General features: G+C 34.3%; 1 protein-coding gene across 2 annotated transcripts; it reads right to left on the bottom strand.

Moving 5' to 3' along the window:
- Nucleotides 1–785: 785 nt before the first annotated feature.
- On the bottom strand, nucleotides 786–15,700 carry LOC134739315 (UDP-glucuronosyltransferase 2B11). 2 transcript variants are annotated; one of them, XM_063663121.1, is made up of 6 exons: nucleotides 14,954–15,700; nucleotides 13,522–13,670; nucleotides 9,303–9,434; nucleotides 6,386–6,473; nucleotides 5,339–5,558; nucleotides 786–1,569 (listed from the first exon to the last, which is right to left on the bottom strand). In XM_063663121.1, exons 1-6 carry the CDS (start codon nucleotides 15,672–15,674, stop codon nucleotides 1,290–1,292), a joined length of 1,590 nt encoding a protein of 529 aa, XP_063519191.1. In that variant the 5' UTR covers nucleotides 15,675–15,700; the 3' UTR covers nucleotides 786–1,289. The 2 variants fall into 2 exon arrangements, with proteins under 2 accessions (XP_063519191.1, XP_063519193.1); XM_063663123.1 differs by having other exon boundaries at nucleotides 1,041–1,569; nucleotides 15,206–15,676.
- Nucleotides 15,701–24,558: the final 8,858 nt, after the last annotated feature.

Raw genomic sequence — 24,558 nt, 5'->3', positions numbered from 1 at the left:
CATTGAAATATTGAGGGTGGGTTCCCCTGATACATACACACACACACACACACACACACACACACACATGCATACAGATACTACATATATATATATATATATATATATATATATATATATGTATATATATGCACCATGGAATACTACTAAGCTGTAAAAAGAAACAAACTAATGGCATTAACAGCAACTTGCATGAAGTGGGAGAGCATTATTCTAAGTGAAGTAATTGAGGAATAGAAAATTGAACATCGTAAATTGTCACTTATAAGTGGGATCTAAGCTATTAGGATGCAAAGGCATAAGAATGATATAATGGGCTCTAAGGATTCAGATGGGAGGGTGGGAGGGTGGTGAGGGATACTAGACTATACATTCAGTGCAAGGTACACTTCTCACATGATATGTGCACCAAAACCTCAGAAATTACCACTAAAAAACTTATCCATCTAATCAAACACAACCTGTTCCCAAATAACTATTGAAGTAATTAAAACTATGAGAATGAAATCAACCAGACAAATATTTTTAAGTATCTGGAAAAAATAGAATTTGCTCGTGAAACCAAAGATGTGGCAAAATAGTTCAATTTTACAGTAGGAAGCAGGTAAGAGTGGCTATATTTCTAATTCCACATAATTTCCACTGAGAAATGACTTAAGTTCTTAAAACAGTAAACATTTGGCCATCAATTTTAGCAAAAAATGTGACAATAAAGCTGCATGGAGTGTAAAAGTGAACCAATACTACTTATCTCAAAATATCAAAAGGAAGAGAGAGACTTTCTATACAATTTAACTATGTAATAGTTTCTTTAGCAACAGTTAAAACAACAGAATCCTGTTCAAAATGAAGCCAAATTATTCTGAGTATATGCAAAACAGTACTGATACTGTCAGTAGACTTCTTAATGTTCTTGTGTTTATGTAAAATGTGTGAAATATAGTTAAGCTGAGTAATTTTTTTCATGTAACTTGTGAATTAAAACAACAAATCTCAATATAAGTGCAACAAATTTCAATATGAGCTCATATGGCTTTATATTATTTTTTATTTTCCCTAGTGTTTTCTTCATTGCCACAAAATATTGCTAATCATTACCTGGGTGGTAAATCTCTGAAAAACAAATTTTTACTTGACAAGGTAGATTTTGAAAAGTTTTTTTTTTTTTTTTTTTTTTTTTTTTTGTCACAGGAAGAAAGAAATCTTGAATCACAATCTTTTCTTTCTTGCTGGAATAAACTGAAGTCATCCCATCTGTCTGGTTTTCCAGCTTCAAATGTCAGACATAACTAATCCCTTTTTCCCTTCATCCCTTTTCTAGCAAACTTCCAGAAACAAAACAGACAAAACTTTGTGATGATAAATATCACAGTTGCCACACAGGCCAGCAGAAACCCAATCACATCCAAAGAGTGGTACTGGAACCAGGTGAGGTCACGGGCTGCAACTCGAAGGTGTTTGGCTCCTTTGTGGCGCATGACAAATTCAATCCAGAAGACTGCTCGATCCAGGGGCTTCACTGGTTGATCATGTTGAATTCTTGATAATTTCATAACATTCTCTTTATATCTGAAGGATAAAAATAAAGATACCAACACTGAAAGTAAGTTAATTTGCCTGTACATATCAAGTCTACGAAAGGCTTTTAAAGTGTCAAATAATTCAAAGTAAATGTCAAAGAATTGACAGAGAATTTGTGTATTTTAATTTGAGTCATCATAGATAGTTTGGCTTTTAAATTGGACTTTTCTCATTGACAAATATTTTTAAAGTAGAAATGGAAGGTCAGGTGAGAAAGTTAATTTTTTTCAAGCAGATAAAATATAAGGCATTTTAATTGGTTTTTAATTGTTTAATTTTAAGTTTTTGTGGGTCCATATTAAGTGTATGTATTTATGGGGTACATGTGAAATAATCACATCATGAAAAATAGGATATTCATCCTTTAAGCATTTATCCTTTGTATTATGAACAATCCAATTACACTGTTAGTTCTCAAACAGGCATATGAGCACATGCTCAACATAATGAGCCATTTTAAGTGCTGTAAGAAAGATTGTGAAAATGCAATGTGAGAATTATCATCTGTAAGTTCCTAAAAAGGAATTTTATCATGGTGAGTGACATACCTCATAGCTCGTCACTTGGCTTTTACATTACTCTTTTGTGTCCTACTGTTTCCCACCCTGTACCCAGAATGATTTTTAGAAATTCAAGTCAGATTATGGCACTCTTCTGATTGAGATTTTTGCCTGGCTTCTCATTATTTTAATCATAAAATTCAACTCTGTTATTTGGTCTACAGAACCCTACATTGTAAGACACTGGCAAGCTCTTATTCTAACACTTTTCCCCTGCACACTGTCTTCTAGATTGGCCTTCTAATTTTCTTTAAGCTTCCAAAGGTGTTCCCATCTTAGCACTTTACACATTTTGTCCCTTCTCTCCTGCTCTTGGAGTATTCTTTCTTGCTACAACCCAAGGCATGCGTCTCTCCCTTTTTGTGGCTACCCTCTAAGTGTTACCTCTAAGAGAGGCTTTTACTGGCCAGACTATGATGGAGTCTCTAGGATTTTCTCTATTTTCTGTGCTTATTTTCTATCTGATTCCTAGAATTTTGTAAATGATTTATATATCTCATAAAATATACATTTAAATATAAAATACAAAAGATAAATATACATACACTAAGTGAATAGTTCAAAAATGGAAGATCATCTTGAACATTATCTTGAGGTGAAGATACCAATTTACCTACTGTTCAGGTCATGGTATATGCTATCACAACCTACCTAGAATAACTTTCTTTTTCCGAACCATTTAGTGACCACTTTTGTCCTCCAACTAAGGATTAGCCTGACTTTGAATAACAACATTAGTTTTGCTTGTTTATGTAATTGAATTATATAATATGTACTCATTAGTGTCTTTTTCTTTAATGTAGCAGTTCTTGGGTAATTCCATTGCTATGTAGTATTCTGTTGATTGATAAACCACAGATTACGTCTTTATTTTATGATGAATAGATATTTGAGTTGCTAACAATTTTTGGACACTGTTGATAATTTTGTCATGAACACTCTTCTATACAGCATTAGATTTATATATTTATGTATATCTGTTGGGTATACAATTGAGAGCAGAATTGCTGAGATAAAAGTGCATGCATACTTATGATTTACTTCTTGACTTTAAATGTTTTTGAAGTGTATTTTGTTAATTTCCAAAATTTAAAGATATTTTAGTAATAGTATTTTTAACCTCCTTTATTTGCACTATGGCTGGATCATGTACTCTTCGTGATATTGAATCTTTTTGTATTTCCTAAGTCTTGCCCACCACATATCATTGCCCACCACATATCATTCAAGTAATGATTAACTACTTGATTTATTGCCCACCACATATCATTCAAGTAATGATTAACTACTTGATGTGCTCTAGGAAAATGTGTCTTCAAGTTGATATATACAATACATATATGGGTATTGTTTATGTATATATGTGTGTGTATATGGTTTTACATTATAAGATTCCCTTTGTTAATTGCGTTCTTCAAATGTTTTATGTCCTTACTCATTATTTGCTCTTTTATTAAAAATCTGTTTAGATTGAGTGAAAGTATTTGTATAATCACATTTAAATCTACCAATTTGTTTTATATTTCGTTTCTATTTGTCCAAGCTGGTTTGTGTTGCTTTTCAATTATTTCCCATCTTCTTTAAAGGTATATTGATCATTTGTTATCCTTCTATTTTCTTTGGGATAAAGTATTTTTAAAGTATTCCTTTAGATGATACCCTTCTTACACAAAAACTTTATTAAGAGTAGTTATAAATGCTGAATTGATGGTAGCTGGACTCTGCAAGGAATTTTGCACATTGTTATCTTTGGGGTGTGAACAAAATCAATTATTAAAAATATAACTTAAAACTATATTTTTTGTGCTTCAAAGACCATCATCAAAAAGTAAACAGTTAGTGCACCCAGAATGGGACAAAATATTTAAAAATTATATATCTGATTTGACCCATAATATATAAATAGTTATTAAAACTTAATAAGACAAATAGCAAAGTTAAAAATGTTCCAAGCATTGGAATAGACATGTTTTCTAAGAAGATATATGAATGATCAATAAGCACACTTAAAGATTCTCAACATCTTCAGCAGTAATGAAAATGCAATCCAAGACCAGGATGAGAGATCATTACACCCACTAAGAAGGCTGTCAGAAAAAGACAGAAAATAAGAGGTTTGGCAACAGTGTGGAGGAATTGGAACCATGTTGTACCGCTGATGGTAGTGATGAATGGAACAAGTACTTTGGAAAACAGTTTAGCAGTTCTTCATAAACATACGGTTCTCACATGAGGCAGCAATTCCACTTATAGTATCAACCCAAAAGAAAGGAAAACATGATTATGCAAAAACATGTATAGCAATATTCCTAGTAGCCACAATTGGAAACAATCAAAAGGCCAATGCACTGACAAACGAACAACTAAATTATGACATATCCATAAAATTTTATACAAGTGTATAATATTTTATACAAGTGTAAAGGAAATGAAGTATTAAAACACACAACCATATGAATTAAAATAAAAACCATAAAAAAAACAAAAAATTAGGCTAAGTGAAATGTCATTTACACAGCACCCAAGACTGTATAATTCCATTTATATGAAATATCTAGAGAGAATAACCTATAGAGAAAGAAAACAAATTGGTGTTAGACTAGGACTAAGCAGTCATGAGAATTGATTTTGGTGACATTGCAGTTTCTTTTGTGTTGATAAAAATGTTCTAAAATTATATAATGGTGATAGTTTCATGACTCTGTAAACATAGTAAAAATATTTGGATTTTATGGCATAAATAGGTGGATTTTAAGCTATCGAAATTAAATCTCATTTTCAAGTCTGTTACAATAATGATGATAAAAATTAATTTTTCAGCAAGAAAATAGTTATATTCTGAGACATTTTAGATATTTAATTAAAACATTTTATTATATTATTTCAAGTTTATTCTTCCTTTCTATTATGGATTCATTATGTTAAAATTTTAAGAAATGTATTTTTTATATTATCTATATCATTTTAAAATTATTTTTGTTTAAAAAATTGTTTCACTAACTGGTTACTCATTAGATGTATGGGATTCAAATACAATTTTTAAATAACATATAAAAAACAAAGCAGATTTCAGGTTGGTTAAATCATTTAAATTCTTTCAAGATTGCTCTTTTATAAAAAGGATGAAACTCATGCTCACTATTAACAAGAAAAGCTATCTACAAATACCACCTAGTGAAAAATATTGATCTACTCACAAAGGATCATTAATTACTGTCTTCAGTGCATTCAGCAAGTCTGTACTCGACATTGTGTGGAAGTCCAATCTAACAGCTGCTCCCTTGGCCTTCATGTGAGCAATGTTATCAGGCTGATCAAAAAACAATGGAATGCCCACCATAGGGATTCCATGGTAGATTGCCTCATAGACGCCACTGGCTCCACCATGAGTTATAAAAGCTCTGGTTTTTGGATGACCTAGGATTGGATGAATTTTAGCAAAATTACTCATAGGAATATAATGAGATGCACAACGAAAGGCTCTGAAAGTGACAATGTCTTCTAGATAACACATTAAACTAATTTGCTATTACTTTACAGAGTTCAGGCGAAAAAACACGTACTTGTTTAGGAGATGTAACTGAAAGCTATATGTTGTGTGTGACTTCAGACTGCAAAACATAATACACAATTTTCAGATGGACTAATGAAAAGTGCATTCTAGATTTTTTAAATGTGCACAAAAGAGGACAGCAAAGAGATGGGCATGAAATAAAATTTTAAGTACAGTCACAGAGAGTGATATGTGGGGTGTGCAAGGCAGCAGGCAGTGGGTTGGTGGTGGTGCTAGGATTGAGGAAAGACAGGTTACACTTCATCATGAAATGTGTCATTACTTTAAGATTAGGAATTTAGTCCTCCAGAAAATACAGAGTCACTGGTGATACAAGAGCTATTATATTTACTGGCATTTGAAATAACCCTGCAGGAGAGGAGAAAACAGGTGTAAAGTTATAGAAATAGGAGACAGAGAGACAGCCCAGGAAGATATTGAAAAAGTCTGTGAGATATAATAGCACCTAAAATAAAGATTCTCTCTGATTCTGACCATAAAGAATGTGAGTGTATATCATAAAATGCCAACAATTATAGCATATTTTTCCCCTAGGACTGGAAAATAAATATAAAGAAGTTCTTTTTTGTTTTCCTATAAGAAATATTCAATAAGCATGTTTCAAGATGAACTATTAACACTCTAATGTGCAGTTAATAATATATCCAGTATTTGTTCACCAGAGTGTTACCTAGAAGGTCATTCTGGGGTATCCACTTGTACAGCCGAGTATTGAGACCTAAGGCATCTGGTTTATTCCCATCAAATCTCCACAGAACCTGTTACAGTAAAGAGCATATCTTATTCCATGAGTGGAACTCAAAAATTATAGAATGTTAGAACTGTAAAAAGGGTAGGAATGAGATCAAGGGATGTTTGTAAATAAATCTACTCAAAGACTGATGTAAAAAGAATACTCACATTTTATTTTCTTAACTTTTATAATGATTTAGATACATAAAAAACCATGATTTTCCAAAATAGTACCTTAGAAAAGTAAGATTATCAATGAAAAGTTCAAGTATTTAAAAAATTGTTACACTTTTTAAAAGAAGACCTACCTGCGGCCAACCATCATATGAAGAAAAAAACTTAACATCACAGATCATTAGAGAAATTCAAAGCAAAACCATAATGACATAGCATCTCACAGCAGTCAGAATGGCCATTATTAAAAATTCAAAAAATATCATGATGTTGGTGAGGTTATATAGAAAAGGAATGCTTATACTCTGTTGGTTGGAATGTAAGTTAGTTCAAGCATTGTGGAAGACAGTATGGCCATTCCTCAAAAACCTAGAGGCAAAAATACCACGAAACTCAGCAATCCCATTGCTGGGTATGTAACCAAGTACTATAACTTGTTCTTTTATAAAGATCCATGAACATATATGTTAGTTGCAGTACTATTCACAATAGCAAGGACATGCAATCAACCTAAATGACCATCAATTATGGACTGAATAAAGAAAATATGGCATATATACACTACAGAATATTATGCAGCCATAAAAAAGCAAAAATATGTATTTTTGCAGGGATAAGGATGGAGCAGAAGGCCATTAGCCTTAGCAAACTAACATAGAAATTGAAATCCAAATGTGACATGTCCTCACTTATGAGTGGAAGCTAAAAGATGAGAACACGTGGACACATAGGTGGCAACAACATACACTGAGATGTGTTGGAGGGTGGAGGGTGGGAGGAAAGAGAGGATCAGGAAAAATAATAAACGAATATTAGTCTTAATACCTGGGTGATGAAACAATCAGTACAACAAACCCCCATGACACAAGTTTACCTATGTAAAAAACCTGCACATGTACTCCTGAACTTAAAATAAACGTTAATAATAAAAGTTAAATTAATTTAATTTAAAAAATAAAAATATTCTAAAAAAAGTATAAAAAATTATAGGGAGTCATTGTAATTCCAGTGTAAAAAAACAGTAACGATTTAGTAATGACCTATATGTTTGTTTTATGTATTTTATATTAGTTTTCATCTCCAAATTTAATTGTAAGGTATTCTTTTTTTTGAATAATATGAGAAGTGGTTTAAATATATCTACTTGTCGGTAGGTTATTATATTAGAGCCTGTTGTCCTTTGATTGACAAAATAGCAAGTCTGTAAAATAAGCTACTTACAAGAAATAAATAAATGCTGCCAAAGTTTTATGTATAACTTCATTGGAATTACAAATTATCAAGCACTACTTCCAAGAAAAATTTCAAGTGACAATTTTTGACACAAATTCAGAATATTACCAGTATTGTTAATTCTGGATTTTTTTTTTTTTTTTTGGCCTAGAAATGAGGAACCTGTTGGTATCATGAATACAAATAAAGCTGTTGAATAAACTCAAAATTGTATTTTTCTGAATTTGGTCAACTGATTATTAACACTCAGACAACGTGCTACAAACTTTGACAACAGTGATTAATATGTTCTGCTACAGCCAAGACATTTATATTTAAGCATTACTTAAATGTTACTAATTAGTAACTTAAACATTACTAATTTTGAAACTCCAAAGCAATCCTCACAAACTGAACAATAATTTACAGTGTTTAACTTTTATTTGCTACATCAGTGTTAAAGTAACTCAGGTTTCATCGAAAAGTTAGAGGTCATTATAAGAAAGCTTTATCAGATAGGAAATTAAAAAGTAATTCACAAATACGCAAAGGTCACTGGTTTATTCTATATAGAAGAAAATATATTCCTACTGTGTTCTGTGGAGGGGCATCTGAACCTGTTCCCCTGCCTGGCTTCCTTCTGTTTGACTCATTCCTATATTTCCTTCTGCTGCCTCCATTGGGAGGAGTTATTAATCTGGTAGTTAGTGCTGAGTCCTTGTGGGGCCACATTTTATACTGTACAGGATCCACCTTCAGGTCAGGATCCATCTCCATCCTTTCTCTTTCATCTTCCTGCTTCAGGCAGTGTTCTCTATTTGTTGTCACATATTTCACATAAGCATTTGACTTAAAGTACAAACAGAAATAGTACATTCCTTAATTGTAAACATTCACCAAGACCTTCCAGAGTACAATAAGTAATAGAGGTGGCCCAAGAGTAAGTCAAATGTTCTTCACTCATTGGATATTGCTGAGATTAGGAAAAGTGTTTTGAAGAAAATTATCATAAGTCTTACTTGTATTTCTACAAATATGCAGTTCTGGATATATATTTTTAGTTGAAAACACCTGAAAGTCATTCTAAAGACTACATTAAGCACCATTTTCACTTACCTGAACTATATTGAGTTAAATTCAGCAGTATGTATGACTCTTAATATCAGAAATTAAAAATAACCATGGGTCTCAAGTTCCCTTTTGTGGATACATATGGAGTACTGAGTTCCCACTGATACTAATAGGAACCACTCATGCATAACAAGGGTAGTAACTCCCCCAGGGCCACATGTAACCACTAAGTCTGAGGCACAACTATTACTTGTGCCAGTGGAAGCTACACAAGCATATTTAAGGCTGTATTTGGCTGTAAAGAGTTCAATCTACTCTTAATATCCTTTCTATGTAGATCACAAACTTTGACAGCCTCTTTCAGTAGTTTTCCACACCAGTAAGGCACTTTATCTTACCTTTTGTGGGATCTTGGCAAGGGCTGTTGCAATTACGTTGGCCCTTTCTGCTGTCATGTTACTGACCATTGACCCCAGAGAAAACACCACAACACCATTTTCTCCAGAGCTCTGAACAAACTCCTCCATTTCCTGTGAAAAAAAATTGTTTCATCACAAAAGAGTATCACCACAGCAGGCACTACTGAAAGAATTGGTACAAAATATTAAAGAGAGAAAATCAAGTATTTTGAGGAATTATTGGAGTAAATAATATTTTTTAACTGACTCAATCACTCAGTTTCTTTGCAAGAAGATGTTTGAGATAGTTGGCCTCTGTTAAGGATATTTGTGTAAATATGTGTGTGTATGTAGGTATGTGTCTGCATGTGTGTAATGGAGAGAAGAAATGGAGCTATTACACTGTAGTCAGGGAGATAATGTTAAAAAATATACCCAGACCCTTCACTTATAATACTATAATTACTAATATAAGTTCTGGAAAAAGTGGCACCACTCGGCTTTAATCCTATATGTTTGTTCTACTAAATCACTTGTGTTTATTTCAGGCAGGTTTTCTGTAGAATTCTTTTAGTTTGAAGCCATTAGTGGTTTACTTCCCTAAATATGAGCACTGAGGAAAACCTATTCACAGTTGAGATAATTTTATATCTACATTTATGTTCCTCTACAATGCTTTATGCTTCACTTAAAGTTTGTCGGAGTTTTCCAGTAGTTTTTCAAAAAATAAAAAATGAAAATGAAAGCTGGTGGTTAAGAATCATTGACATTCCTGAGTCTAGTATTGTGATTTGGAATTTTTATGGATCAGTCTTGAGAGTCTCATTTATCATACAGAATTGTAGAGTTTATAGTTAGTAGTTGAATAATTGTACCTTTCAGGTTATTGTTTAGGTGGAGCACCTATTGCCCTGAAATCACACTGTTAAATTGATGTGCTATTTATAACTGCATGTGACGAACTCTCATCATCACTTTGTTGTGTCTCAGAGGCAGCACCGGCACCAGAATAGAAAATGCCACCAGGCCTTTCTGCAGGGGAGATCTTGTCTTTCTTTTGAGTAGCTCACGCACACCACATTATACTCCTGGTGAAGATGTGCTTGGCTGCAATTGATTGAGAATTATTCTGACTTGAGTTCCCCAATGTATACCAATATTTAAATTTAGATATTTTCAGATTTAATCATTGGGGTAAAACTTTTCCAAATGGTTTTTAATAAAACAAAGAAAAAAGTGTCTAAATATAAACAGTGCACCACATATTGCAGAGTGTTTTTTAAATATGATTTTTAATCTTACATTAACGTGAGAGTCCTTGTGCTACTATTCCACTGAATACCTGGGGCTTCTAGGTGTTGTATGTGATTGCAGTTACCTATAGCCACATTTAATGTAACTCGTTTTCAGTGTTTCATCTCACTGGCTTGATACCAGAGCCTTGTTTTTCTACCCGGTGTTGAAGGAATCTAACCTCTGTTTAGAGATTCATCACTGATATGGACCGGTTGTTTCTCCTTTTGTGATAATATTATAAAAATAATACAAAATTAATGTAAGAAATTTTATAAAAGTATGAAAAGCTTTTTAAAAACAATTTTTCTAAAATTTCTATCTAGAGGTATAATTTATAGAAAATATGTATTTTTATTATGGATTTTGTCCTATTTATGTAGGTAACTGTACACATGTGACACTTACTTAGAAAATTTTAATCTTATTGTATGTACATTTCCTCCTGCAAGAACTTGCCATCTTGCTATATTTACCATTTTCTAACTCACTTTGTTTGTATTATGGCTGACAGTGTAACTGAACATTTCATTGATAAAATTATTTTAATGCTACTATATGCACATAAGTTTTAATCATTCTTTCATATAAGATGTTGGATTACTTCTAATGTTAATTTTGTGAATATTTTCCATAATGTTTAATAGATACACCTTGTTTTTTTATGATTTCAGGTGAATATATTATGAAATTAATAACAATATGCATTTTTAAAACACTTGATACTTTTTGTCAAGTGTCTTATTTTCTTAAAATATATAGAAATTATCTGAGAATGTAATATATAATTGAAAAGAATGCAACCTGGGTTAGCAATTGTTTTACATAATAAACAATTAAAGAAGTGGTTTCACAACCATTGACTTGCATTCAAAGCTTTCCACAAGTTAATAACAAGACCTAGTATTAGTAATTACCACTATTATACTACTAGTCAACCTTTTTTCTTGTCCTTCTACACCTCCTACTCTCTTCCTCCTCCTATTCACACTGTCAGTTTCCCTTAATGTGAATGGGGAAATCTTTCAAGAGCAGTGTAGAGTGGCATAGATTTTTCATTAGTCTTACCTCAGCTTTTGTCTCTTGAGAAAGTGGCTATATAAAGCCCATACAATTTGCATTAAACATAGATGCTGAGCTTAACAATGGAATAAAATCTCAGTTTTATGTAAGCAAACATGTTCTTTTAAGAGGTTGCATAATAATGCATTGAAGAAGGCTTACTTTGTACATATGTCTTAAAATGTGATATTAATTTAAAATATATGAGGTTCTTGTGTTCCTTCAAAAAGAATATAATCTTATACACTGACAGAATTTTTTTCGTATTGAAACTAACGGCACTATTCAGATACAAGTGGCAGAAATTATTTGGTCTTTATTATACATGCATTGTTCACTATCTCTGTGTTTCTCTGTCAGGCACCTATGATGTTGAGACATGTTCCCCCAGGAAGCTTTTCTGAGTTGCTTTCATAAGGCAGACATCATCTGCTCTAATAGTGTATGTTTATGCTCTAAAATGTTAAATTCTGGGATCTCAATGCAGAATGATTTAAATGCTTTATTAAAATCAAGTGAACCCTGTGTTTGTCTGCACATATTTAAGGCACACATTTATATTGTTGAGGAAGTGTTTTAAGCTCGAATACTGGTGAAGATCCTTATTACTTATGGTAGAATTTTAGAATTTCAACTAGCTCATCTTACTGTCACAATTGATATGTCTAATTTTAATCAGGTCCAAGGGTATCTGTCATCTATGACTTTGCAAGAGAATGTATCCTTGATGTGCTGAATAATCTGGTTCCATTAAATGAGGAATGATATCTCAAGTGACTTGCACATATTAAGTAGTTAGTAGTATTAGTAATAATCACAAAATAACCACATTGCAAAATTAATAAGATTTCTGAGTCACTGACTATATGCCAGAGACATTTTAAGTGTTTTGTCTGTTTTAATATTATTTAGACACAACAAAATATGAAGTTGGCACTATTTTTGTAAATGTAGGCATATTATTTCTATCAACATTCTAGTAAACTTTTCCATCATCTGCTACCTGAATCCATGCAAAATTTCCTAAATAGTTGGCTCTTTACAGTGTGACCCTTCTGTAATTTAATCCATTGAATATCTTGGAGGCTTTTCTTAAAAAAGAGAATCGTTTCATATATATTTATTTCTTAACTCTTTTTAGTAGTTTTTCAATATTCTTAATAAATATTTCAACTCCTAATACGTATCTGGCTCTAATTTACCTCTTAATATCATCTGATTCTTAATCATTCCCTGAAAACAAAACCTGAGGACTTGAGAACTGTCCTGACCAGTTTATCTGCTTTCCCTTTTTGTCTGACCCTCCTCATCATTCTTTTACCTATTCCTGCATATTGTTCAGCTCTCATCTTACTAATCAGTGACTCCAGGATACTTTCTATTATCTCCACTGATGCTTTCTTGACATTGGGTTTTTCCTTGAGATACTAGTTTTTTATAAAATTTTCATTAATTACTTATATTCTATATTTCAAAGTAGAATGTAAAGTACGTAGAGACAGAAACTGTGTCTATTTTTTTCTCTGAAATTTCTGCACTTACTTGTGTTTTGCACTAATCCCTTTATAAGTATTCTTTGAATGAATGACCAATACCTTCTTAGGTGTTGCATAATCAAGACTTTACTTTAACCAACTCTATTTTCAAAGTCTCCTTACTATTCCTCTCTATTTGTAACATGCATAAAGCTCACATACATGTGATGGTATTAACATGTACATGAGTTTCTAATTGGTATCTGCTTTACACCACCTACTTCCCATCTTTCTTTCAGTGTAGGTCAAACATTCTGAATGAAGACTATAGACTCATTTCTACCGACACTTTGAAGCCAACAAAATAAAACCAATGAAAGTATGTTTACCTTAGGTAGGGGTTTGGCAGGTTTGCAGTGGAGTCCTCCAACAAAATCAACGTTTGGTAAGAATGGATGAGGAAACTGAAAATTCCAGGAGTTTCGCATAAGCCATATGTCAGCTTTCCCCATTGTCTCAAATAAGGTAGTGGGTCTTCCTGACAGGAATAAAGAAGAGAAAAAGTGGATGACATAAGATAATTACTTTACATAACTTTCTGAAAGGGGTTAGAATAATGTAGGCAAAGATGTAGGTAAAGTTTGTGTGCTTTGAAAAATATATACATATATTCAAATATATGAATAATATATTTTTTATGTATTATATATTTTGCCCATGTTTTTTAATAAGAAAGGCAAAGTGGTGGGAGAATTATGAGGTTAAGCTACATCTCTAATGTCATGTCAGTATACTCACTATTATTAAAATAAGTCATAGAGAATTAAACATCAATTTATTTTCTCTTTAAAGCTTCAATAGTAGCATATAGATATTTAAACAACTCTTTGAGCTGTAATTCTACTGTACCCATAAAAACAATTTTCTAACAGTCTAGCTTACACAACTCATTTAGCTAATCCTTCTATCCTTGGTTCTTCAAGTGAACTCTGGGCTATTTTGAGAGTATGGCAGAAATCCTTGCACCAACTACTCATTTGGATTTGAGCTAAGATCTTAATAATATTATCTTTTAAGTAAATATATTTGTAAATTATAGCTAGAAATTTTTGAGAAATTATTGAAGTAGAGATCTGTACTCAACCTTAATCTGTCTCATATTTTTAAATAAAGCAACATAGTTTCAAATAAACTATATAGATATAACAACCTTCACACTTCAGCAAGATAATTGGACTTTAAATGAATAAATTCCAGTTCTTTAGTGAAGGAGTATAGAAACATTAGAAACTTCAAATTACCCTTATTGACTTTTGCATCTGAGATGTAGACATTATCTCTCTCTACTGTGAAGGAAACCTTCTGGAAACATGGGAATATCTTTTTAATTTCTAAATAAGAAAACTGAGATTTACAAAGAGAAATTTCTGCAGTTATATAGATAGTTGTAGAAAAATGTGTAATTACTCATTCTAAATCTATGCATTCAGAAAGATGTTACTTGATGGATTTTACTGTTTTTGAGATCTAAAACATTATATAGTAAAACAGACGTGTAATTGCTTAAAGTCTTAGGTGTACTAAAATTTGTTTATGATTTCCTAGCGTGTTCTGTATGAGAGATGGCCACAGGGTTTTAACTGACCCTATAATTTGAGCTTTTCTATAATATTTGTGAGATTGATAGATCATCTTGTATTTTCATTTCATAAATTCACTTACCAAAAACTCCACTTCCCTGACTTTATGGCTTTATATAAGCTCTGCTTCAAAGACACAAATAAGTTAGATCTTCATGTTACTGATTGAAAAAATTCTTACCTAAAATTTCACTGTAAAACTGATCCCACTTCTTCATATCACATATTTGGAACCAAAAGTCAAAATAAAGCACATAGATCATATTTTTTACCCTCTCCATGAAAGTCATTTGATCACTTAATTTTGACATAACAACAGGTATGTAGGAAGGAGGGAAAATCAGTCCTCCACCATGCCTTTCAAGTGTGTAGCCAGGAGTAAAGCGGAGACTGTACACAAAGGGTATGTTAAATAGCTCAGCCAGCAGCTCACCACAGGGAAAAAAAGCATCTGCAAAAACGATGTCAAATCTTGACTCTAGTAGTTTTTTCATAAGTTTCTTATTTGAAACTATATCTTTACAGAAGTTTCTAAATATGTCATATAATTTCCACAGCACTTCTTGTTCTTGTGAAAAATATAACGAAAATGTATCTTTTGGAATGTCTAAAAATCTCTTAACCTGTTGCATGATGATATTCTCAAATTCAGTTTTAGTTAAAGATGTAGGATAAACTTCAAATGTAATAGTGGATGAGTCGTTGGGATCAAAAAGAATGGAAGCTGAAGATGCCAGTACAGTCACCTCATGACCTCTCTGAGCAAGTTCTTTCAGGATTGTCTTCATAGTCATCCAAGGGCTGTATTCTGCGGCCCACACCAGCACTTTTCCACAACTCCCAGAGCTAAAGTAACAACTGAGATGTATCAGCAGGAGAACTGAAGTCCATTTCAGAGCCATCCTGGTACAATGTGATAATTCTTTTCAAGTCATTGTTTCTTTCTCATACTTATATACAGAGATAAATCAATCAAGTTAAAACATAACTCCTTCAATTCAAAGTAAATACATTATATGAGCATCCTGAGTACATGGATGACAAGGAGACAAACAAAGTTTGATTGCTTCATATTTACTCAAGAATGTTTGATGTTTCTTTTATGTTTATATTTGCTGTCATCCACCTAAGATTAATGACCTTGCAAGTACCCTGTTTTATATAATGTATTTCATAATAGTGTCAAGAACAGTGGCAAGTGAGAGAGTCCTGCAGGGCCCTTAACACAGAATAAGAGATGAAGTGATTTTACAATGCAAATAGCATTTTTGAATATCGTAGTTCAAGAATATCTTGTAAAACTTTGTTGAAGTATAATTCAAATACCGTATGATTCATCAATTATTATTTCAAATTATTTCCTAGTAAATTCACAGACTTGTGCATCCAACATAACAATGAGTTTTATCTAAAAAAAAAAAAAATTCCTGTATATTAGCTCTCATCTCCCCACTGAATTTCTGCATCCACCCTGCACTGGGCAACCAGTAATCTAATTTCTGCCTTTACAAATATGCCTATTCAGGATCTTTTTAAAAATAAATGAAACTATATAATATGTGGTCTTTTGTGATTGGCTTCTTTTATTTAGTTTAATGTTTTTAAAGACCATCCATAGAATAGTGTAAATAAGGACTTCGTTTTTATTGCCAAATAGTATCAGATGCTATTTATAAACATGATTTATTTATTCATTTATCAGTTGATGGATATTGATTTTCTTCTACTTTTGGCCATTATGAATAGCATTGATTAACACTGATGTACATGATTTCTGTGGACATGTTTTTATTTTTCTTGGGTACATGCCTAGAAAGGCAATTACTGAATTATGTGGTAAATGTAAGTGTAACCATTTGATGAATTGCTAGACTTTTTCAGAGTGGGTGAATAATTTTCTATTCTCACCAACAATGTATGAGGGTTTCAATGTCTCCACAATCTTGCCAACCCTTGTCTTTCACATAGCCAAAAAGGTTATTTTTTATTTTAATTTATAAACACACTCTAACAGACACAAAAAAGGAAAGTTTCCTTCCACATATTGGAGGGAATAGTGAATAAATTAAATACTAACTTACCTAATACTTCACTGCAAAACTGATCCCACTTCTTTTTGTTAAAAATCTCAAATGCAAAGTCAAAACGAAGAAAATGCAACAGACTTTTCACCTTTCTGCAAACGTATTTTGGTACTAAGTTCTGATATGACAACAGTTACATCAGAAGGAGGTAATGTAATTCCTCCACAGAGTTCTTGGTACATACTTCCAGTTGTAAGTGGATGATAGTAGACCAAATGTATAACAAATGTTTAACAGATTAAGCTGTTCAGATAGCAGCTCACTACTGAGAACTGACATCTGCAAGAATGCCATAAATTCTGGAATCTTGTTGTTCCTCATAATTTTCTTATTCAAAACAGCATACTCAAAGAGCTTTTGAACAGTATCAGAACACTCATGATATGTAGTTTTTGCATCTTTGAATCATATGCCAACAATGTACTCTTTGGAAATTTATATGTCCACATCTTGATCAATTTCATAAAAATGAAATCAAGTTCATTCTCAGTAAAAGATGTGGGATAAACCTCAAATTTAACAGCAGATTGTTGGAATCAATGAGGGTGGAAGCTGAAGGTGACAAGCACAGTTACCTCTTGGTGTTCTGAGCAAGTTCATCAAGTATCAACATTAAATTGATACAAAGACTGTATTTCATTGGCCACACCAGCCCCTTCTCACAGGACTCAGAGCTAGAATACAACTGTCAGCATAAGAAACAAAAAAGCCCGTTTCTTAGGCAACTTGATAAAATGCTATCTTTCTTTATACTTTCTCTAACTTGGTACATATCAATACCAATCAATGTCACAATGATTTAAGTATCGACAATAGAGGTTTTGGAAAGCAAGTGAATAAAGAAAAGGATGAATGATTTTGTGTTTGTATGTGTGAATCATAAATTTCATTCTTATTGTAAATGTGGCTGTCTCCAGAACAAGAGATAATTTAATTGTATATGAAGAGTTTCTAGTATAAGAAAGCAGCATTGTGTCAACAATGAGGCAGGGATGTGATCTATTCTTATTTATCTAAACATTCTCAAATAGACCGTCTTCATTTTCTCTATGTATTCTCACAATTATGATATTAGCATCATTTTGTGTTTCTTGACATTGTTTTTCTGACTATAGAAATTCATTTTCTTTTTATCCAAACAGATATGTTTTAAGTACAATTACAGTTACTTCGCTTCATTTGAAAATATTTTGTCTAAATCACAATATTTTCTTTTTCTGAATATTTGCAGCATTCCTTATATTTCTCACTCTTAGAAAGTATTTATCTTCTAAATGCCCACTCCTGAACTTGTTTCATAGACTGTCTTGTAATTCAGTTAATTTGTACTTTTAAAAAGTCTCACCACAAATTTACATCAAAGTAGAATTAGGAAGGAAAAGATGAATGTCACAAAATAAACAACTTTGTTTTTATTCTATTAATAATCTGTTAACCTGAAATGAGGTAAATCTTTCTTAAAAGGATGTTTGAACACAGTTTCTGAGCAGATATTGCCTGCAGAGTGGCAATATCGTTCAATATTTTTAATGTCCTTGAGTGCATGCATTATGTGTCACCCAGATTTCCCTTTTGGGAATATAGAAATTACTTTCCAGCTGATGAAGTGATTAACAACTGACATACTTCACCTAGAAGCTCTCTCTCAGCACAGCACTGCTGAAAGCTATCTAGTATAAAGTGACCTTTCCAAGACAGCCCATATCCAATGTCTGGTCATACGTAAGACTCTAAAGGCCCATTTTCCTCATTTCAGTTCGGACCAACTCTGAAGGGCTAACTTAGCTCCAGAACTCCCAGTGGGTAAAATGAAACCTATGCTGAGACTGCATGTCTTAGCATGCTCAGGGTGCTATATAGAAAAATACTGTACATTGCCTAGCATATAGACAAAAAGCATTTATTTGCCACAGTTCTTGAGGCTGAAAGTTTCACAATCAAGATTCTGGTATTGGGCATTCCTCCAAGATGGCAGCCCGTCACCATGTCTTAATGGGGAGAAGAGTTGAATGAGTTCTTGTGAGCAAATTTTGGAATGGAATTAATTCCACTCATGAGGACTCTGCCTTCGTGACCTAAACACCTCCTAAAAGGTTCTGTCTGCTAATACAATCATTTTGGTTATAAGAATTTTAAGATATTAATCTTTGGAGCACTCAAGCATTCAAACCATTGCACTGAATTATATCCTAATTTGTTCCACTGTCCAATCTTGCTTCCTACTTTTTCACAGATGTTATTTTCAATAAAACTCCCAAATTATCTCCCTCAAAAACATATTCAGCTTAGAGTCTACTTCTTGGAGGCACCCAGCATTTGATAATATGTACCAAGAGAGGTCAGGAAAAAAGAGCAGACAACAAAATGAGATTTTAGAGTTGGATCATTCACTACCAGTTGTAATGAGAATCCTATCACTATTGGTAGGGAGAACACAAATAGACCCTGGAATGTGATAATTTATATTTTTCATACTTTCAGTAATGGCAAATTATGATGGTAATCTTTTGAAAGAGAAAGTGTTACTTATTAGGATATATCACAAATGTATCAATATGGGAAAAGTAGAAATTATGACCACAATAGAGGCAAATGTTTTTTTCTACAGAGTTAATGCTTGGGAGACAATAATAGAAGAGTGAGGACTAATAACCATCAAATTAAGACAAAGGGTGAAAGCCAGAAAAGTCTCCTTGGAAGTGTTCCCAGAAAAAGGGGCCTTGATTCAGACACCGAGAGAAGGTTCTCGGATTCCACACAGGATGGAATTCAAGGTGAGTCACAGAGTGCAGTTAGAAAAGATTGTTCATTGAAAGCTGTGAAATTGCAGAGTAGGGCATCCTCTGAAGGCAAGGAGTTGAATGCAACACCTTTGTTTCAAGTTTTTCTTATATAGAAGTCTTGTCTCTGTAAAGGACCTATTCACAACGGTCCCTGGATTTTGTCTGCAGCTCCATCTCTGTGCAATCTCTGGGAGACCCCTCTGCCACTCCACATGTCCTTGAAGGTATGGAGCCCCATCTATTCAGAATTCCAGATGTGTACAGTGAGAGGGAGCTGTCTACTCTTCCTTTCACTCACCCTTCCCTAGAAACCACTCAGGGTAGAGAACCAGCTGTAGTATTCAGGCACCGCATTCAGCGTCCTCAGCCTTCTTTCTCTTCAGTCTCGGTGACTACTTCTTTTCTCCATCCACATTCAGTATTTTCTCTCCAAAGATCTGTTCAAATTATGTTGGTATGATTAACACCCTGGTGTTCCCCTAGTGGCAGTGGCACTTCCTGACTGCATCTAGTTGATCATCTTGAACACATTCCTGTGTATATATTCTTTTGAGAATTCTTTCTTGATGTCCCTGTCCCATTTTGTAATGGAGTTGTTCGTGTATGTTTTGTTAATTTGTTTAAGTTCCTTATAGATTTTTGATATTAGACCTTTATCAGATGCATAGTTTACAATTATATTTGCCTATTCTGTAAGCCATCTGTTTATTCTGTTGATAGTTACTTTTGTTCTTTTGTTGTACAGAGGTTTTTTGGTTCAGTTATGTTCTATTCTCTTGATTTTGTCCTAGGGTTTTATAGTTTTAGGATATTGTACTAATCTTTTCTCATGCTGATACTAAAGACATATTCATGACTGGGTAATTTATAAAGGAAAGAGGTTTAATAGATTCACAGTTACACATGGCTTAGGAGGCCTTGTAATCATGATAAAAGGCAAATGAGAAGCAATATTATGTAATACAGGGAGGCAGGCAAGAAGGCTTGTGTAGGGAAACTCTCGTTTATAAAACTATAAGATCTCAAGACACTTATTCACAATCTTGGGAATAGCATGGGAAATATGCTATTCCCATGCATTCAATTACATGCTATTCCCATGATTCAATTACCTCTCACCAAGTTCCTCCCGTAACAAGTGGGAATTATGGGAGCTACAATTCAAGATGAAATTTGGGTGAGGACACAGCCAAATCATTTAATTCTTCCCTTGGCCCCTTCCAAATATCAGGTCCTCACATATTAAAACCAATCATGCACTCCCATCAGTTCCCCAAAGTCTTAACTAATTTCAGCATTAACTCAAAAGTCCACAGTCCAGAGTCTCATCTGAGATAAGGCAAGTCCTTTTTGCCTATGAGCCTAAAAAACAAAAGCAAGTTAGTTACTTTCTAGATACAATAAGGAAACAGGCATTGGGTAAATACACTCCTTCTAAATGGCAGAAATTGGCCAAAACAAAGGGGCTACAGGCCCCATGCAAGTCTGAAATCCAGGTAAGGCAGTAAAATCCAGGGGACAGTCATTGCCAAAATGGTCTTCTTTGACTCCATGTCTCAAATACAGGTCACACTGATATAAGCGGTGGGATTCCATGGTCTTGGGCAGCTCACCCCTGTGGCTTTGGAGGGTACAGCCCTCCTCTTGGCTGCTTTCATGGGCTGGCATTGAATATCTGTGGTTTTTCCAGTTGGATAGTCTAAACTGTTTGTGGATGTATCATGCTGGGGTCTGGAGGATGGTGGCCCACTTCTCACAGCTCCACTAGGTAGGGCTCTGGTGGTGACTCTCGTGTGGGTGTGTTGGGGGTGGGGGGAGATCACACCACACATTTTCCTTTCACATTGTGCTAGCAGAGTTTCTTCATGACTGTCTCACTCCTGCAGCAAACTTCTGCTTGAACATCCAGGCATTTCCATAAATCTGAAATCTAGACAGAGGCTCCCAAGCCTCAGTTATTGACTTCTGTGTACCCACAGACTCAACACCACATCAAAGCTGGAAATCTGCCAAGGCTTGGGGGTTGCCCCACTGAAGCCATGGCTTGAGCTCTACCATGGCCCCTTTTAGCCACAGCTGAGACACAGGGGACCGAGTTCTGACACTGCACAAAGCACCAAGATGCTGGGCCTAGCTCACAAAACCATTTTTTTCCTTCTAGGCCTCCCAGCCTGTAATGGGAAGGGCTGCAGCTAGGAAGACCTTTGACATGCCCTGGAGACACTTTCTCCATTGTCTTGGCTATTGACAATTGGTTTCTAATTACTTATGCAAGTTTCTGCAGTTAGCTCGAATTTCTCCTCTGAAAATGGGTTTTTCTTTTATACCACATTGTCAGGCTATGGATTTTCCAAACTATTATGCTCTACTTCCCTTTTCAACATAAGTTCCAATTCCAAACCATATCTTTGTAAATACATAAAACGGAATACTTTTGACTGTACCCAAGTCACCTCTTGAATACTTTGCTGCTTAGAAATTTCTTCCATCAGATGCTCTAAATCAGCTGTCTCATGTTACAAGTTTCACAAATCTCTAGGGTAGGAGGAAAATGCCACCAGTCTTTGCTAAAACACAGCAGAGTCACCTTTGCTCCAGTTACCAACAATATCCTTACCTCCATCTGAGACCACCTCTGCCTGGACTTTATTGTCCATATTACTATGGGCATTTTGCTCAAAGCCATTCAATAAGTCTCTAAGAGGTTTCAAACTTTCCCACATCTTTCTGTTTCCTTCTGAGTCTTCCATACTATTTCAAACTCTGCTGTTACCCTGTTCCAAAGTTGCTTCCATGTTTCCTGATATCTATACAGCACTACCCCACTACCTAGTACAAATGTACTGTATTAATCTATTCTCATGCTGTTAAAAAGACATACCCAAAGCTAATTTATAAAGGAAAAAGTTTTAATGGACTCACAGTTTCACATAACCAGGGAGACCTCACAATTATGGAGGAAGGTGAATGAGGAGCAAAGTCACATCTTACACGGTGGCAGGTAAGAGAGGTCATGTAGGGAAATTCCCCTTTATAGAACAATTATATCTCATGAGACTTATTTACTATCAAAAAAAATTGGAAAGACCCACCCCTATGATTAAATTACCTCTTGCTGGATCCTTCCCACAACAGGTGGAAATTATGGGAGCTACAATTGAAGGTGAGATTTGGGTGGGTACACAGCCAAGCCATATTAGTTAAACATTTACATCTTTAACCCATCTTCAGTTGGTTTTTGCATATGGTAAAAAGAAGATATCTAGTTTCAGTCTTCTGCATATGGCTAGCCAGTTATTTAGCACCATTTATTGAAGAGTGAGTTGTTTCCCCATTGTTTGTTCTTATTGACTTTGTTTAAATCAGATGACTGTAGGTGTAAGGCTTTATTTCTGGGTGCTTTAACTGGTTCCAATGATCTACGTGTCTCTTTTTGTACCAGTACCAGGCTGTTTCAGTTACTGTAGCCTTGTATTAAAGTGCGAAGTTGGGTATTGTGATGCCTCTCGCTTTGTTTTTGTGCTTAGATCTGTTTTGACTTTTGGGCTATTTTTGGTTTCATAGGAATTTTAGATTTTTTTTCCAATTGAATGGAAAATGTTCATGGTAATTTGACAGAAATAGCACTGAATCAGTAAATTACTTTGGGTAGTATGGTCATTTTAACAATATTAATTCTTTCTATAATTGAGCATGAAACACATTTCTTTTTGTTGGTGTTGTTTCTAATTTTTTCAACAGCATTTTGTAACATTTAGGGTGGAGATTTCTCACCTCCCTGGTTAGCTGTATTTCTAGGTATTTTATTTGTGGCTGTTGTAAATGGTAGTGCATTCTTGATTTGGCTCTCAGTTTGGATGTTGTTGGTATAGACAAATGTTACCGATATTTGTGTAATGCCAAAGGTTCTTGCCTTAGCCATGCCAAAGATTTGGTGTGGCGGCAGCCCTCAGTGAGAGAGAGACACAGATGAACTGAGAGAAAAAAAAGCTGTAGCCTTTATTGAGCAGAGTGACAGTACAAAGCTTCCACAGCGTGGAAGGGGTCCCGAGCGGGTAGCCAGTGTTAGATTTTTTGATCACCTATTAAACTCTTTTAAGGCAGGAAATGCATGTGGTGGGAAGATTTTTCCAGAGAGAGAAACAAAGACAATTAACATGTCTTAGGTTTTGAGGAAAACCGGAATTGTAACTCAAGTTTTATCTACTTTATAACCTTGCAGCGGCATGGCAAAGGAGACAGAATCTCACAGGATTTTACAAATTGTGTTTACAAGGAATTGGAATTGGGAGCATAGATAAGGTCTGCTGGTCACAGAAAAACTGGCTTTTAACATTCCTTTTAGTTTCAGGGGAGGGGGAAGGGAGAGAGGGAGCACAGACACAGGTAAGCTTACAGCAAAAGTTTCGCTGTTTATAGCTTCTTTGGGGGAAGAAAACATATGCACAAATTCTGATGTTAGGAATATTTTAAGCATATATCGTCAGTATTATTCATCCAGGACCAAAGTAAGTCCTGATGTAGGAAATGAGTGAGTTTCACAGCTTTCTGAGCCCCTACTTGACCCTGGAAGCCCAGCTGGAACCTCCTCTCAGTCCCCCATCTAGACAGGACACACCAACTGCTGTTGGGAACTGGGCGGCAGTCGTTCTGGCTACTTCCTGCTGGTTAGGGGCAAAGAAGGGGCCCTGCAGTTGTCTTACCCTCCAGAGGGGATCTTTTTAGGCCAGTGAGGGACCAGTGAGTGGATCCAGGGGTCCTCGGTAGAAGAGTGAGTTGAGCTCATTTGAGGTTCCATTTGTAAGACCATTTGTAGCTTGATGGCCTCAATCCTGAAGAAAACAAATTTGACAAGGATGTTAAAAATGATGATAGACTGGATTAAGAAAATGTGGCACATATACACCATGGAGTACTAT

The sequence above is a fragment of the Pongo pygmaeus genome, chromosome 3 (assembly GCF_028885625.2).
Source record: "Pongo pygmaeus isolate AG05252 chromosome 3, NHGRI_mPonPyg2-v2.0_pri, whole genome shotgun sequence".
Classification (NCBI taxonomy): domain Eukaryota; kingdom Metazoa; phylum Chordata; class Mammalia; order Primates; family Hominidae; genus Pongo; species Pongo pygmaeus.
Note: the sequence above shows the minus strand (reverse complement) of the source record. Positions and strands in the feature narration are given on the sequence as shown.

Bases quoted from the DNA above. Each gene is read 5' to 3' on its own strand.
- LOC134739315 (XM_063663121.1), bottom strand. From the start codon at position 15,674: ATGGCTCTGAAATGGACTTCAGTTCTCCTGCTGATACATCTCAGTTGT. The intron at 13,671-14,953 runs GTAAGAATTTTT...TATTCCTGTCAG, and splicing joins GTTTTACAGTGAAATTTTAG to GAAGACCCACTACCTTATTT. The intron at 6,474-9,302 runs GTAAGATAAAGT...TTACTGTAACAG, and splicing joins TTGCCAAGATCCCACAAAAG to GTTCTGTGGAGATTTGATGG.